Genomic DNA, 16,104 nt, shown 5'->3' with positions numbered 1-16,104 from the left:
TCATTTTACTGTCCCATAATAACTACGTATGTTGTTGTGAGTGCAAAAACTAGATCAGTGTCACGTCATTGGTCAGGTCACTGGCCAAGTCACTGTTAAGTTTATGTCACTGGCAATGTCATTGTTTATGTATTTACCTATGTCATTGGTTATGTTTGTGATATTCATATTCTTAAGCAGCTGTTTGAAAAATAACTAGTTCTCTATTTTAATTTTTTATTTTCCAAACAGTACTGGTTTTGCCACAAGACGGGTGTAGTGCCGCCAATCGCTGGAAGGGCAAGAAGAAAATGTTGAAAAGAGAACCAGTGGAAACATGGAGAATGAGACTACATGGAATGATATACAGAAGAAAGAATTAGAGACAAATCTTCAGAAAAAGGAAGAAGAGCTAAGAGATGTGGAAATAGAGAAAAAGGGCCTGGAAGAAAAAATAAGGAAATTAGAGAAAGAACTGGAAACAAGAGAAAAGAAAGCTGACCACATTAACAATGAGAAGATGGAGACAGACATAGGGAAGAACAAATTACAGAGCAAGCTGGAGAGAATGGAAGAAGAGTTAAGTGCTTTGAAAAAAGAAGTTGACGAGAAAGAAAAGGAAATTGGCAGAATAAACAAAGAGAAGGAGGATGTGTTATTGGAAAATGAGGTGCTGAAAATTGAGAAAGCCTCCCTGAATTCAAGAGTGAAGAAATTGGAGGGCATAGTGATGGCACTAACTGAGAAGTATGAGTCGCCAATAGCACGTCCAGGTAATGATAACGACTCAACTCCTCCTCCCTCGCCGCCTAGTTTCCCTCCGCCAAAATCAAAGGCCCCTCAAGACAAGCCAACTGACAGCAAGAACTCCAAAAACACGAAATCTCAAGGTGGTATTCAGGGACTCAATCACAACCTGCCTACTTTACAGCAAGCGCATCTGAGATGACATCTGCTGCACCACACTCAACTGACTAAGGACATCAGTCACCACTTCAATGCCTTGCCCAAGCAGCTGCACAGATTCATTCACCAACCTCTCCTGAGGTTAAATTGGGAACAACAGAAGATGTTTGCACACCAAATATTGCTTGGATTAATGCATTGTTTGAGTTTCCACCTGCGGCTGCGTTATGATCTCTACCTCCACGAAAAGTCAGTTTGGAAGATATGCAAGTAGAGCCGCAGAAGTATCAGATCATTATATCACCAGAGGTTCAGCCTGTTTTTGACATTGAACCAGTTAATTACATTTCTTCTACGGAACAGATGACAAGTGCTGAGTCCACCATTCCAATTTTAGAGGACATATCAGGGCAGAACTCAGAATCTATTGGCCTATATTCTTATGTAGTTAGGATGAAGAGAAAGGAGAGAGTGTAAAAAAAAGAAGATATTTTATGGTGGGACGAGGTGAAAGACAAAAGGCAGAGGGCAAAAATGACCAGAATCACAGTAGTGAAAAAGAAAAAAGGACAGACAGCTGAACAGCAACCAGAGGAGGAAGTGATACATGATTTGACGATTCATATGGATGACGAGGAAGAAACAGAGAAAAATGAAATTGAAGTGATAGATTGGCAAAAGCTACAACTGTACAAGCTACTTGACAGCCCAACTAAAAGCAAATTAGAGAAGTACTGGAACAAGGTAGAACAAAGGTAATGTTTCATGTTATAGCTCACCGGCTAGTAACTTCACTAGCCATGTAGCTGGTTTAGTTAGTCACTGGCCAAGTCACTAGCAAAGTCACTGGCCAGATCATTGGCAAGTGAAAGTCACTGGACTAACACTGATCTATATTATGCAAGGTATTATTCTGGGAGGGAAAAGAGCCTGGAAGCGAAATCACAAGGGCGGATGTCAAAATGTTGATCAGCGATCAATCAATAGCAAACAACTGGATTGATTGCTATGGGGAAGTGTTGAAGGATGAATTTCAAAATGAAAATTCACAAAGTTTGGGAAGATCAGCTTTTATGCATAGCATGTGTTGGGTAAGTATTGTTTGAAGCCAAAATTAACATTTTTTCCCAATAAGGGGGACTCGAAGAAAACCAGGCCAAGAGTCATGGCCCAAGCTATATATTTCCAATAAGTTCAGAATATATTGTTTAGAGGCTACATAAAGCCTACTTGGAGACCAAGCAATCTCGGCGAATAGGGATATTCCTTGATTTACTATTAATTATCAAGTATTTGATAATTAAATATGATGATTTGCAATCGCCAAGCATTGTGCTAGAGGGAGGCTTGGCAGCGAGATATCAGATTACATGACCTAGTCATGCAAGGAGTTTCATCAAGGAAACATGAATCCTTTTTTCCAATAAGGCCATCATCCTTCACTACCGACAAATTGCAAGCAATTGAGTTTACCTACATATATGGCAATTAAGAGGTATGGTGGAAGTACAACAGTTTGGTCAGAAGCATGCAATCATCAAGGATTATTATATAATATATGTAATCTTATGGTACATGTATAATTGCTCATGCACAATTAAGGAAGGCCATCAAATATTCGCTACCAATAAGAGGCAAGCGATCATGTTCCCATGCAATCAAGGACTACCATGCAATTAAGGTGGACGTGGGGCAATCAATTACTCTGCCAATAACATGGATCAATTAAGGAAGCTATCAACCTTAATTGTGAGTCCTCACGAAGATACCTCGCGATATATATGAACATATATACGTGCATATCCTACCGCATCCAAGAGGAAGATTACGTCCAGGTCTCTAAAAGGTAATTAACCTTGCCTAAAAGATTGCTACGACAGAGTTAATCTATTATTGCATACGATAGGTATCAAAACTATTCAGAGTTTTGATTTGATTCTAGGCCAATAACTGTGGCCTAAAATATAGTATTGCATTCCTATTTGGAAGTGAATCTACGAGCAGCCTATATATAGAGGCTAAAGATGACACAGCAAAAGACACAACTCTCAAATCAATCAATCCCTCGGATTATCAAGTTGAAACCCGGCGACCGTACTTCAAGTCCTAGTCTCTCCAAGAGCCGATTGTTAGTGCTACTACCACCGATACTACCAGCGAATCAAGGGTAACGCCCTCGCAACCTAGCGAAGCTAAAGATATGCTTTAGCAAACTCGTGCTTTCTCCAAACTTCCCAGTGATTTCTCTGCTTAGTCTACAACACTAAGTATCGATTCGGTGAACGCAAAGAGATCACAACCAAAGCCCTTATCCGTAAGGAAAAAAGTCCTTTCTCGGAAGGCAGAGAAAAGAGCCTTGTGACGAGGTTGGTGCTCTCCTCATCCACAACGCTTGATCATTAGGTCAAGGGACGCCCCGACGACTGCACCCCACGGTGCTGGCACGCTCGCGCATTCAAAAGAGACAATTTGTACCATACTAGATTTTCGTGTCAAACAAGTATGACGAGCACTTTCTATAAACATTTAATGCTTATCTCTCATTCTTTGTTTATTTATAACTCGTTCTCTGTTTTATTTTATTATTTGTTTTTTAATAGTATTCAACAATACATTTAACTGTGAGAAACCGGCATCAATACTTGTGTGAGCCGCTGTTCCAAAACCTGGGGAAATGCAGCATGCTTTTCTTCCCAATTACCCATAATGAAGAATTTCACCACACACTCTTGGTCTTCGACAAGGACGTACTGCAATGGCTGCATTTTGATTTGATGAAACCAAGAAGAGCAAGAATAGGGGAGTGCTTCAAAAATATAAAAAAATTGGTAAGAAACTTCTTACTGACCATGTAACTAACCATGTAACTATCACTCACTGACCTGTACTGAACAGACATATAACCAGTACATTCACTGGAAGGCGAGGTCACTGGCAAAGTCACTTCCTTTTATCTCTATAATTAATTCAAAGAAAACGCATTATGTTCATAATGTTAGTTTGTTGAAAAATACAGGTTGAAATGATCAAGCTGTGGATGAGAGCAGTCAAAGATCAAGCAGACGATATGCTGCGTCAAGGCTGTAGAATGCAATTTGACAAGAATCAAAGCACTCACATAAAATTGAAGATGGTTGAAAGTATTTTGAGCGATGATGAGATAAAAACAATAAGTTGGATAAAGGAAAATTATGAGGTTGGAAGGATTCCTTTGAACCACGCCAGAATCTGCCCCCAAATAGAGGAAGGATCGTAAGTCTATATTCAAAAATTTTAAATGATAATTTTACTGTTACTAAGTTTGTCAAAATCATTAACTTGAAATTTTTATTTGCCAACATATTAGATTGCGGACCTTTTGTAATATATTACTTGGATAGAATGGTGAAAGAGGAGAAGATGCCAAACAAAGTCACCAAATCTCATATGCTGAAATTCAAAGCTCAAATATTCAAAAAATTTGCTGAACATAGACAGAGCTAGAACTCAGCAAATTAAGAATTTTAGAAATTTGTTTGTTTAGTTCAGAATTTTAGAAATTTGCTGTTTAGTTCATAATTCAAAATTTTAATTAATGAAACATGACTTGTATGGATCTTTTTATTCAAGTTTAATGCATCTTCTGAATTCATAGGCCAAGTCACTACTGTAAGACTTATGTAACTGCTTAAGTTACTGGACAAGTAACAGGAAAACTGAATATCATTGGCCAAGTCACCATGCAAGTTACAGCAAAACTCAAGTAACTGACCAAGTCACTGTAAAATTCAAGTAAAGTTACTGGCCAAGAAACTTTAAAACTCTAAGTCACTAGAGAAGTCACAGCCAAAATGATATTTCTATTTTAGTTTGCAGCGTGTAGCTGCACTGCAATGGCAGTGTTCCGCTGCATATTAACCAACCAAATTTTTTGGGGATACTTCTTTTTTTATTTTTTATAATTTGCAGCATGCCGCTGCACCGCAACGGTAGCGTTCCGCTGCCAATGACCAAATCAATATGTAGCCATCCAACTACAAGTCACTGCCAATATGACTAAAAACTAATATCAATGGACAAGTCCATGTAAATCTTAAAAAAATGATTATGTCACTGTACATGTAACTGTTAAAAACCTGTAGACACAAAGAATACTGAATGATTTATAAAAGAAGGAAGCAGATACACTATCTCATATAGGCCTGGCAATTCAGCCCATGACCCGTTAACCGCCCATTAACCGCCCGCTAAAAACTCATTTAGTTCCGCCCGATAACTTAACGTGTTAATGGGCTGCCAACCCGTTAACAACCCATTATCTTCATAAATGCATGTAGGTTCATCTATGGTAGACTTCAAACCACAAGTTCCTTGAATGTGTCTAACTACAGACCTTAGTCATATGCATTCTCGCACGGCTTCATGTAGAGCGATAATCTCTGCATGATTTGAGGAAGTAGCAACAAGGGTCTGCTTTGTAGACCTCCAACATATCGCAGTGCTTCCCATGGTAAAGACATAACCCGTTTGGGAGGGACCTTTGTGAGGGTCAAAGAGATATCCTACATCAGCAAAACCCATCAAGACATCGTTGTCATTTTGATGGAAGGAAGGAGGAGCACGGAAGGTGGCGTTTTGCCTTCTGAAGTCCGATCTCAGTGATTTTTGTGGACCTATTCAACCAACTTCTTTTCGTTTTGAAAAATGGATGTCTGTGTGAAGTCTTTAATATACGGATCATCATATCACGACCTGGGTGTCCCAAATGGTCATGCCAAAGCTTATATGTGTCAGAATCCCATAAGTCATCTCTCATAACATGGTTAGATTCAATAATTCGAATAGTGGTTGCATACAACCCACTAGAGAGACACATAAGTTTCTCTAATACTCGTTTATGTCCGTAGTCATTAGAGGTGATGCAAAGGAACTCTTGTCCATTCTCACAATGTGTTTCTACATAAAAATCATTAGCTCTTATATCTTTAAAACTCAATAGGGTTCTTCCAGCCCTAGGAGCATATAGAGCTTCGGTGACATTAATACTTGTGCCATTTGGCAACATAAATTGAGTTGGTCCTCGACCATGAATCAATTGTGATGGTCCAGCCATGGTAGTCACAGAAGATCGACTAGGTGTCATCCATAGAAATAGTTGCCTATGTCGCAATATAGTATGTGTGGTGCCACTATCAACAAGGCATTCCAACTCTCCAGGAAACATACTGAAAAATAATAAAGTTTGGAATTAAAACATGTCCATGACATTGAAGAATAATACGATACTTTATTAATAAAGATAGTCAATGATTACATCAATGGTCCCAAAAAAATCTAATCCAAAATAAAATCAAACTAAGACACATTGTAGTCACTCTATCCGTTTGGTAACTCCAATCAAATATGACCAGGAAAGTAGAGAGAGATGTTGATGGAGCGAGACTCTCTTAAGTACCATTAATCTCAATGACTTTCCTAGACATCATATTTCATTGGGTGCACCACATGAGAAAGAGTTTAATACAATTGTCATTTATTGACTAAGGCATATTGCCATTACAAAAATTCTTGGAAAATAAAAGGACTATTCTAATCAAAGTCTGCAATATCCTTGTGCCCTTCACCTTCAGCTTTGAAGTCCTCTATGGTGAGATTGACATCTCCACCATCTTCTTCTTCTTCTTCTGCAAGGTACACTTCTTGCTCCCTCAGGTCCCTGTATGCCCTGTATCTTGAAGCTAGTTGCTCGCTTGCCTTGCATTGCTTGAATCAATGCTCATTTGATCCACATCGATAACACATGTCATTGTGGTTGCCTCCCTTTAATTGAGGTGCACGTTGTGGGAGTTCCCTAGGAGGGTTGGCACCACCACCACAACCTATGGCGCCTCCACCACAAGCCATGGTGCCACCACCATAACCAGGGATACCACGACCACCTCTCCCACGTGTGGCATTGGTACCACGTGTCTTCGCACCAAACCTGCGATTTCCTTCCTTGTTAGGGCGGTTATATGGACCCATACGTCCCTCATATCCTTTATTCTTAGGGTTCCGCTCCTTGCACCCTCTTTTGGGTGTATTATAATTCGCCTCATGAACGCTCTTAGTTCCAATGGGCCTTGAATTATAATTCCTCACGAGTATGTTATCATGTTTCTCAGCTACAGATATGAGATTGATAAGCTGATGAAACCTTGTGATCCGTCCAGCATTGACTTCAGTGCTGTATTGCTTTGATACCACAATGGCTGAAACGGGGAAGGTGGAGAGAGTTTTCTCAATTACCTCTTGCTCTGTGACAGGTTGTCCACAAAACCTCAACATGGACTGTAGGCGAAGAGCTTCTGAATTATATTCAGCAACAGACTTGAAATCAACAAAGCGCAGATTGTTCCATTGAACCTTCAAGTCAGGGAGGAGGGAATCTTGGACATTGCCAAAGTGCTCTTCTAGCGCTACCCATAGCTCTCTTGCATCCTTGATCGACATATACTCCAATCTGAGTGCCTTGTCCATATGGAGTCACATCAAGATAACTGCTTAAGCATGCTTTGTAAGTGTTCGCACAAACACACGATCAGGGTTAGGTGCCTGGATTATGGGTAATATTCCCTTTGAAGTGAGGTGGTTCTCAACATCGGTTACCCAACTGTGGTAATCCGAGCCTATTGAGTCAAGCATGGGAAAGTTGAGTCTAGGTTCATTCGACATCCTGAAAATAAGAAGAGAAGATATATTAGCTTCAGAGCAAAATTTCCACGAAAACTAAAATAATAAGATTTCCGAGCTATGCAACCAAGAAACAAATTCCAAGATCTCTTTTGGATTAGACCAAACAATAATGTTTTAATATGATCGCAATTTGATGCTTATGGACGTTCTTAGTCCGAGCATTATGAACACTCTTAGTTTGATAAGTGTGAATCTCCACAATTCTGCTTTATTAAATAATCGAACCCATGTTCGTATATTGAAAATCCTGCAGAAAATAAAGGAATTTAAAAGACTAGAAAGCAGGAACTTTAATCTTTAAAACTTACTTGTTGAAATTCGGAGCAGATTCGCTTCTGAATAGCTCCTACTTCGAATGGTGTACAGATCTCAAAACGACTCAAATAGGGCTGAAATTTGGAGGTCAGATAGAAGAGGCAGAGACGATCAACTTTGATGAAGGAAGGATTTGATCTAAGGTCCCGATCAACACATTTCGGGGCGTGCAAACAGGCTGATCTGCACAGGAAAGAGCGTGCTGTTGTGCTACAGGGGCAGCAGGTGTGCGACACTGCTGCAGGGGCAGTAGGCGGCACACGGGTGCTCAAGGGCTATAGGAGCAGCGCGCGGTATTGCTAGCAAGGGTTAGGAGCTTGCGGTAATTTTTGGTGAAAGAAATTTCAGGTGTTAGGGTTTTTTTTTCCTGGCTAGGGCTTGGGTTAGAGTATTATGCTGATAACGTGTTGTAGAGAATTGGAAAAATGTATTGTATTCATCTCACCGTGAGTGAGGTTTATATAGAGTTACATCATGTATACAAAAGGCAATACATAATAGCTATACTAATCAATCGCACATTACAAGTATGTCAATCGCATACATTACGAGTCTGTCAATCGCATACATTATGAATTTACGAGTCTGTCAATCGCATACATTAAGCAATACCTATTGCATGAATAGTCATTATCATTCACAAAATTTCTCAATATTTCTCCACCATGTACAGCTCATTGACATACGAATACGGGAAGAACCATGTTGTTGGATCACTACAAGGGCATGGGAACATGGGAAGCCGTACAGCTGCCATTCTCCACACAAACAAAAGCGAGTTTCTAAATTTACCATGCTATTGTACGTCTGGCAGTGAACTTCATACACATAGGTATTAGACCTGCTCACTCTCCAATGTCTTCCGACTTCCAAATTCTCCTTCAGCTTCTTTTCAATCGCTGGGCACAACTCAGAGGACCATTCCTGCGCATCCTCCTTTTGAGCAGCAATTGAAGCCATGGACTTCACTCTAATCCTATCATTAATATCAAGAATAGGAAGACTCTTCAAATGACCGCTTTCTTAAAAAAAAAAAAAAAAAAAAAAAAAAAAAAAGCAACACCCAATTGTTGAAAGACTCAACCAAGTTATTTGTCATTTCACCAAATCTTTCACCATTAAAGTAAGCCATACACCAGTTCTCCTTCGGAAGATATTCCAGAAATTGAGCAACTATGTCACCGCCTTCACTCCTCAAGATTTCCATGTTGAACTCATACATCTCTGGTGTGCGAGAATAAGCACAACACATAAACAAGTAAGGAATCTGATCCTTGAGGTAAGAACCAACTGGAAATTTGTCAGAAAGGTTAGACATCAGGTGTCTAAAACAAAAGCCATGTGGATTATTAGGAAACACTCTAGGGAAAGCACTAACAAGCCCAACATGACTATCAGAAATGAACGTCACCCTCCTCATAGGGTGTTTTGCCAACTCTTCAGCCAAAATCTCAAGAAAAAATCTCCAATTACTCTCATTTTTAGAATCCACAATAGCATAAGCAACTGCATACAAACCTGAAACAGAAAAGAAAAAAAAATGATGTAACTGTCATGTAACTGTAAATGTCGCTGACCATGTCGCTGACATAACCGCATATTACTTGACAGTGACATAGCCAGGGACATGTCACTCAAATCACAGCACATTTAAGTCACTGTCAATAAACATGTAACTGACCATGTCTTTAGCTATGGAACTGACCATGTCACTTACATTACAAAAAACAGCACATGGCAGGAAAATAGAGAAACAAGAAAAATACAAAACTAGATTCAACCTTGATTTGGGTCCTTTGCCGATGCAGCAATAATCTGCCCCTTGTACTTGTTGGTAATGAATGTAGCATCAATAAAAAGAATAGGTCTACGAGATTGAAAACCCTTCACCCATGCACAATAGGTAACAAACATACGCTGAAATCTGTGTGTTTCTAGATGAAACTCAATCACTATCCTAGAGTCGGGGTTTGACTTCATAACACACTCACTGAACCAAAATAGCTGAGCATAAGAATCAGCTTCATCACCATGTAGGGCTGTTTTTGCCAACTCCGTACCATACCAAACTGTACGATAAGCAACATCCAAACCATAATCACTCTTGATCTCATCAGCTATATCAATTGCCTTTTTGTTTGGATTGGCACAAATCTTATCAACTACAATAGACTTGACAACCTTGGATCCCATCATCTTACTCTTCTTCAAACGAATCACACCATGACATGTGTGAACATTAACCAACCTTTTAATCATAAAGAAACCATTAGCCCTGCATAAATGAGCCTTCACAAGCCAATTGCAGCCCTGAGAATGTTTCTTAGAACACTGAGCAATACCACGAACCTTGTCATTTCTAATAAACTCGTATACTTACGCAGCTTATCCCTAAACTCAACAACCCCACCCTCAAACTTTTGGCCTTCAGAATGGATATAACTCCAACCTTTCGTCATATAACTCTTTGGTGCCTCTGCCCTATAACACCCCAAATAATCATTCTCCTCGAGCATGGTATTAGAACCCTCACACACTGTATTACTCACCACACTTTCACTACTCGAAGGCAAATCAATCATAAACACTTCAACAAAATCAGAATTGTAACGAACCAAATTCCTAAAAATCATTCTCATATCAACTTCACTCTCTAGAAAGCATGAAGTAGAATCCGGAGGAATAATTAATGTACCACAACATGAACTTGCCTTGAATCAAATCCGGAAAACGAGAGCGTATGGAATCGCATAGGTCAAGAAACGACCAATTCTGCAATAATGGAACTGTCGCTGCTTCACCAGAATAAATAAACTTGACAACATAGCTAGTATCCATAACAACTGCACAAAAATAAAACAAATCACTATCCATGTCACTACTAAGGAAATCAACACAAACAAGTCACTGCCAAAGTAATTGTTAATGGCTGAACAGAAGAACAATATTAAACGTGTTACTAGCAAAGTAATTGATAATTCCTTAACAAAAGAACAATATTATAAATGTAACTGGCCATGTCACTACTAAGGAATCAACAGAATAACACAAACCGATCACTGCCAAAGTCACTGTTAATGCCTGAACAGAAGAACAACATCATACTAGCAAAATAAATGATAATTCATGAACAAAACAGCAGTTTTAAAAATGTAACTGGCCATGTCACTGATAAAGGAATCACAGTATAGAACAAATATAGTACCGCAATAGCACAAAACATCATGAACATAGAAGTTAACACAAAACAACAAAAATACACTGCAAAAACCAAAACGAACAAATTCACAGAGAGAAGGCTAACCAATCAAATCAGAGAAAACCAGAGAGACGAAGAAATAGAGAGACTGTAACTAACGACTGAGTCGACAAAGAAGAAGAAGAAGACAGTAACGTGATCAAGACGAAGACCGATGAAGCCAGAGATCGAGAAAAAGAGAAGAGAGCTGCAGAAGCTCAAAACCACTCAAAAGTGAGATTTCAGATCGTCGCAGGGGCACAAAGAGAAATCGGAAGCTGCCGGTGGAGAGGGCGGCGAAGAAAGAAACTCTGAAAGAGATCTCCGATCAAATCGAATCGGAAGCTTTCTGATCAAAGAAGAGAGAAAATTTGAGCTCGCAGATTTTGAAATGGAAGGTTATAAAGGTTTATTAACTTAGGGGTAGAATCAAAATAAAAAATTAAAAAATTAAAAACTGACATTTTTTAACTTGACCTCATTATTCATATGGACTAAATTAATATTAATAACAATTCACAATTGACCTTTTTATCAAGTGGGAAACTAGGTGACCTTTTTATCATTTCACTCTCTAAAGTGACCTTGTCCATCATTTCCCTATTATAAAATGACACTTATATGTAATTTTCTATTTTTGTTATTAACCCATATCTTTCTCCCTTTTTTGCATCATTTTCTTTTCTTTACTTCCTATTCTTCCTTTCTTTACTTCCTTTTCTTTTTTTCTTTTTTTTTTGTCTCTTTCCTCATTTTCTCCTCCCTTTTTTTTCCCCCTTCTTTTATTACAACTTTTCTATTAGTTTTTCCTATTAGTGTCTCTTAAAAATTTCTTCTCCTAAAGGCAAATCTTGTATATTTTTCTTTGCTCTTCAACATAATCTTGAAGCCCTACCCAAAAATGGAAGCTGGCTCACGGGTGATGGGATAAGAAAAACATATGACAGCAAGGACCTTGGAAGTAAAGGAGCAATAACAGAGGAAGTGCTCGGTAGCGACGCGCACTCCCAAAACACACAATGACCAGGAGTGTCAACTCTACACCCAAAACACACGCTGACCATGAGTGTCAACTCTACACCCAAAACATGTTATCAGACCCATCCAACAACGGATCCACTCTAAATTATGTTATCAAATTAGTTCAACAGAACCAATCTGGATTAAAATCCAGTTCATAGACAAGTTTACCAACAACAACAACATCTAATTTATTGTATGAACTCAACAAGTCTTAAAAATATCAAACACTTGGGGGTCGTTGACCAAATAACCAACTGTAATGCTTGGAGAAATAATCAACAGAGGTTGAAATGTTATCGTGTATGCACCGATATATTCAAAAGATTGTAAAAAGTAACATTCCGGAACAGAGAAGGCCTACTGACCAGGGTGCCTCACCCTAAAATTAGAAAAACTTAAAAGCATATACAAAAATTAAAAATTAAAACATTTTAGACAAAAACAGAACGCACTAAAAAATTACAAAAAGACAGAAAAAGAAAAGTTTATTAAATCATCAGAGAAGCCCTCAAGATTTATATGGCATTTTAGTTTTCAATCAGTAAAGGTGGGTGGGAGAACCAAAAATATATAAACTGCAGAGAGCTTTGTCTTAGCATTGAGCTAATAATACTGTTCAGCAGTTAATACAGAAGAATAACAACTAAAAAGAGTTAAAACTCTCTCTTGTAACCTCCACGTCTCGTAGTTCATTGTTGCGACAAGCAAAGGTAGAGTGAAAAACTTGCAAGCTGCAATTGCTATACTTAAAACTAGACATCGCACTCTCACCGCTCCCATCCAGCAGAGCACTAGAAACACTTCCTGTGTACAATTGATGGACCAGATTCATCATACTCTGCCTTTGCGATCCACATCTGTGTTCCAAATATAAATAATCCACCGTTAGTTTTGTGATGCAGTAAATCCTCATCATTTTGCTAATAGCTTAGTCAGAGAATTCGGTATTTGTAATTTTGTTTTACACAAAAACTGATAAAAGTTCTCAATGCACGAGTGCTTAACCAAATATCACAAAAAGGTGATATTCGCAATGATAAAAACAATAGAAGTTATACTCAAACTCTTCTTATAGTAATATGCAAATTCAATTCGGATTCATATATACTGAAATGACATACCTGCTGGAAAGTGCTTAGAGATGCAAGGATGGATCCACCAATCCAGACACTGTACTTCCTCTCAGGTGGAGCAACAACCTTGATTTTCATGCTGCTTGGTGCCAAAGCCGTGATTTCCTTGCTCATTCTGTCAGCAATGCCAGGGAACATGGTAGACCCACCACTGAGAACAATGTTTCCATACAAATCCTTCCTGATATCGACATCACACTTCATGATAGAGTTGTATGTAGTCTCATGAATGCCTGCAGCTTCCATTCCAATCATAGATGGTTGGAAAAGTACTTCTGGGCAACGGAATCGCTCAGCACCGATGGTGATCACCTGTCCATCAGGCAATTCATAGCTTTTCTCAACTGAAGAACTTGTCTTAGCAGTTTCAAGCTCCTGCTCATAGTCGAGAGCAAGATATGCAAGCTTCTCCTTCATGTCCCTGACTATTTCTCGCTCAGCTGTGGTGGTGAAGGAATAGCCACGCTCAGTCAAGATTTTCATAAGAGCATCAGTGAGGTCCCGACCTGCTAAGTCAAGACGGAGAATGGCATGTGGGAGAGCATACCCCTCATAAATGGGAACAGTGTGGCTGACACCATCTCCAGAGTCCAGGACAATACCTGCATGGAATTTCCAGAAGTAAAATTGACAATAAGTACACCCAGAAAATAAGAAAAAAGACAAAGAAACTAGTAAGTAGATGGAATTTCCTTGCTCCGCTAAAAGAAAATTCAAGCTTCAAAAGTTAAATCAAGCTTTTCTTCAATTCCAGAACATGCCCGTTCATTCACCAGCCATCATCACTATATATCTACCTTAAGCTATTGTCATCTCAACCCCATCCTTTTCTATTAATAAGGGACTTAAGGCTTTCAAAGGTGCCTTGCCTCTAACGTATTGATTTGAACTTGGATCACTCAATTATCCCCCACCTAAACTTCTATAGGCCACTTCATTTTCCTACAATGATTCCAAACCACAGTTACACCTGCTATCTCTGAGGATCACCTTATATGATTATCTTGAATCAACATGCACATTAATCTATTCCAAAGGCAAACTAAGAGCATCTCCAATAAACTGTACAACAATATTAGTATGTAAAATTCATTCAACATGGAGTAACCCTACCCAACACAAAATTAAATTCACAACATGCTACATTACTTAGATTGCTTACCAGTTGTACGACCACTGGCATAGAGGGAAAGAACAGCCTGGATGGCGACATACATGGCAGGAGTGTTGAATGTCTCAAACATGATTTGGGTCATTTTCTCACGATTGGCCTTTGGGTTCAGAGGTGCTTCTGTGAGTAGAACTGGATGTTCTTCTGGGGCGACACGAAGTTCATTGTAGAAAGTATGATGCCAAATTTTCTCCATATCATCCCAGTTGCTCACAATACCATGTTCAATGGGGTATTTCAGGGTCAAGATACCACGCTTAGACTGAGCCTCGTCTCCAACATATGCATCCTTTTGACCCATGCCAACCATCACACCAGTGTGACGTGGGCGGCCAACAATGCTAGGAAAGACAGCCCTTGGAGCATCATCTCCAGCAAATCCAGCCTAAAAGTTTGCCAGTGCATCAGAATCAAAATATACTCGGACTGGAATTTGTAAGACATGCATCAGAAAAGGCTCAGTAGAAGGAAATACATTATTCTGGTGCCTTACCTTAACCATCCCAGTCCCATTGTCACAGACAAGTGGTTGAATGTCCTCAGCCTCGGCCATTTTGTGTTACTAGTCTTAGAGATGTATCGACTGCACGACAGTACAAAAAATGATGAATAACGGGAAATATGAATACTACAAAACGGGAGGGAAAATGAATACCATAAGCATACACATATATAAGGCGTACACCGATTCATCCAATATGCATAAAATACCAGAAGCATAACTATCATATCTAATTTGCACATCTGTGTTTAAAAAAACCTTGAACAGATTCCTCAATCATTTATAGCAAATCAATAGAACTTATAATTACATTGTATTTCCAGAAACATAATTCATCGAAACATCATTGCAAGAATCATATACAACAAATAAAAACCCAGACAAGAAATCGCACCTATTACAAATGCAGGAACAAATTTCAGATTCTGTAAATGTTTTGGATAAAAAAAAAATTCCCAATCTTTTGTTCTGTCACTGAAATTTCTATAATTAAACGTTGAATAAAGACCCAAATCCTTACATTTAATCAAATTATTCAACAAAATAAAAATTCTTGAGCGAATCAGAAAGCTATCTCACAAATCCAAAGAAACTACAGATTCATATTCTCACAGATGATCGCAGAATTAACAATGCAGCCGATCTGAAACCAAAAAATCCAGAACGAAAATGAAATTCCAGAGCGAAAACTTCAGATCAACGATGATGAATAATAGATTTGCATGGTTGGTTGAAATGCAAGAAAAGCGTGTAAATTTGTTGGGAAGAGAAAATCTGACCTTAAAAATTTTGGGGTGGGAGGAAGAGGAAGAAGAAGAAGAAGGCACTCCGATCTCGCGCCCTTGTGTTCAAAATTTAGACCTCAAACCCCACCTCAAATTCTGCTTTTAAATCCAAAACTCTCTCAGCGAGAAATCGGGGCCGTCGATTTGCTGAACGGGATCTCAGCTGGTGGCGACGCGTGCCTCTCTGATCTGTGTTCCCGTAACTACAGGCTGTTTTGAAAATGCTTTTGGCAATCCAGGTGTCACAGCAGAGCTATTACTTTTTCCAATTCCCTTTGATTTCTTTCTTTTTGGGCTCCAATTTGGGCCGTGGCTTGGTCCTAAAGGAGTGGCTCTAA

The 16,104-nt window shown here is 39.0% G+C and overlaps 3 protein-coding genes across 6 annotated transcripts; 1 reads left to right on the top strand and 2 right to left on the bottom strand.

Annotated features, from left to right (window-relative positions):
- The first annotated feature begins 316 nt into the window (after positions 1-316).
- On the top strand, positions 317-928 carry LOC112163952 (protein CROWDED NUCLEI 4-like). The gene has a single exon (XM_024300208.1). The coding sequence runs from the start codon at positions 317-319 to the stop codon at positions 926-928; it is 612 nt and encodes a 203-aa protein (XP_024155976.1).
- Positions 929-8,547: 7,619 nt separating this feature from the next.
- Positions 8,548-10,547, bottom strand: LOC112163951. The gene is made up of 4 exons (XM_024300206.1): positions 10,264-10,547; positions 9,696-10,162; positions 8,994-9,432; positions 8,548-8,890 (listed from the first exon to the last, which is right to left on the bottom strand). The coding sequence occupies exons 1-4, from the start codon at positions 10,545-10,547 to the stop codon at positions 8,548-8,550; spliced, it is 1,533 nt and encodes a 510-aa protein (XP_024155974.1).
- Positions 10,548-12,634: 2,087 nt separating this feature from the next.
- LOC112165633 (actin-1) lies at positions 12,635-15,975 on the bottom strand. 4 transcript variants are annotated; one of them, XM_040506857.1, is made up of 6 exons: positions 15,761-15,975; positions 15,561-15,624; positions 14,973-15,062; positions 14,471-14,864; positions 13,297-13,910; positions 12,635-13,032 (listed from the first exon to the last, which is right to left on the bottom strand). In XM_040506857.1, the coding sequence occupies exons 3-6, from the start codon at positions 15,030-15,032 to the stop codon at positions 12,967-12,969; spliced, it is 1,134 nt and encodes a 377-aa protein (XP_040362791.1). In that variant the 5' UTR covers positions 15,033-15,062; positions 15,561-15,624; positions 15,761-15,975; the 3' UTR covers positions 12,635-12,966. The 4 variants fall into 4 exon arrangements, with proteins under 4 accessions (XP_040362791.1, XP_024157985.1, XP_040362792.1 ...); XM_024302217.2 differs by lacking the exon at positions 15,561-15,624 and having other exon boundaries at positions 15,761-15,974; XM_040506858.1 differs by lacking the exon at positions 15,761-15,975 and having other exon boundaries at positions 15,594-15,630.
- Positions 15,976-16,104: the final 129 nt, after the last annotated feature.

The sequence above is a fragment of the Rosa chinensis genome, chromosome 5 (assembly GCF_002994745.2).
Source record: "Rosa chinensis cultivar Old Blush chromosome 5, RchiOBHm-V2, whole genome shotgun sequence".
In the NCBI taxonomy this organism is placed as follows: Eukaryota; Viridiplantae; Streptophyta; class Magnoliopsida; order Rosales; family Rosaceae; genus Rosa; species Rosa chinensis.
This window is presented reverse-complemented; position numbering and strand designations above follow the sequence as displayed.

Coding starts and splice junctions, on each gene's coding strand:
- LOC112163952 (XM_024300208.1), top strand. CDS start 317: ATGGAGAATGAGACTACATGGAATGATATACAGAAGAAAGAATTAGAG.
- LOC112163951 (XM_024300206.1), bottom strand. CDS start 10,547: ATGATTTTTAGGAATTTGGTTCGTTACAATTCTGATTTTGTTGAAGTG. Junction 9,433..9,695: donor GGCAAAGGACCCAAATCAAG/GTTGAATCTAGT, acceptor TTTCTGTTTCAG/GTTTGTATGCAGTTGCTTAT. Junction 8,891..8,993: donor ATGACAAATAACTTGGTTGA/GTCTTTCAACAA, acceptor TATTAATGATAG/GATTAGAGTGAAGTCCATGG.
- LOC112165633 (XM_040506857.1), bottom strand. CDS start 15,032: ATGGCCGAGGCTGAGGACATTCAACCACTTGTCTGTGACAATGGGACT. Junction 13,911..14,470: donor TGCCAGTGGTCGTACAACTG/GTAAGCAATCTA, acceptor AATTCCATGCAG/GTATTGTCCTGGACTCTGGA. Junction 13,033..13,296: donor CTCTAAGCACTTTCCAGCAG/GTATGTCATTTC, acceptor TTTGGAACACAG/ATGTGGATCGCAAAGGCAGA.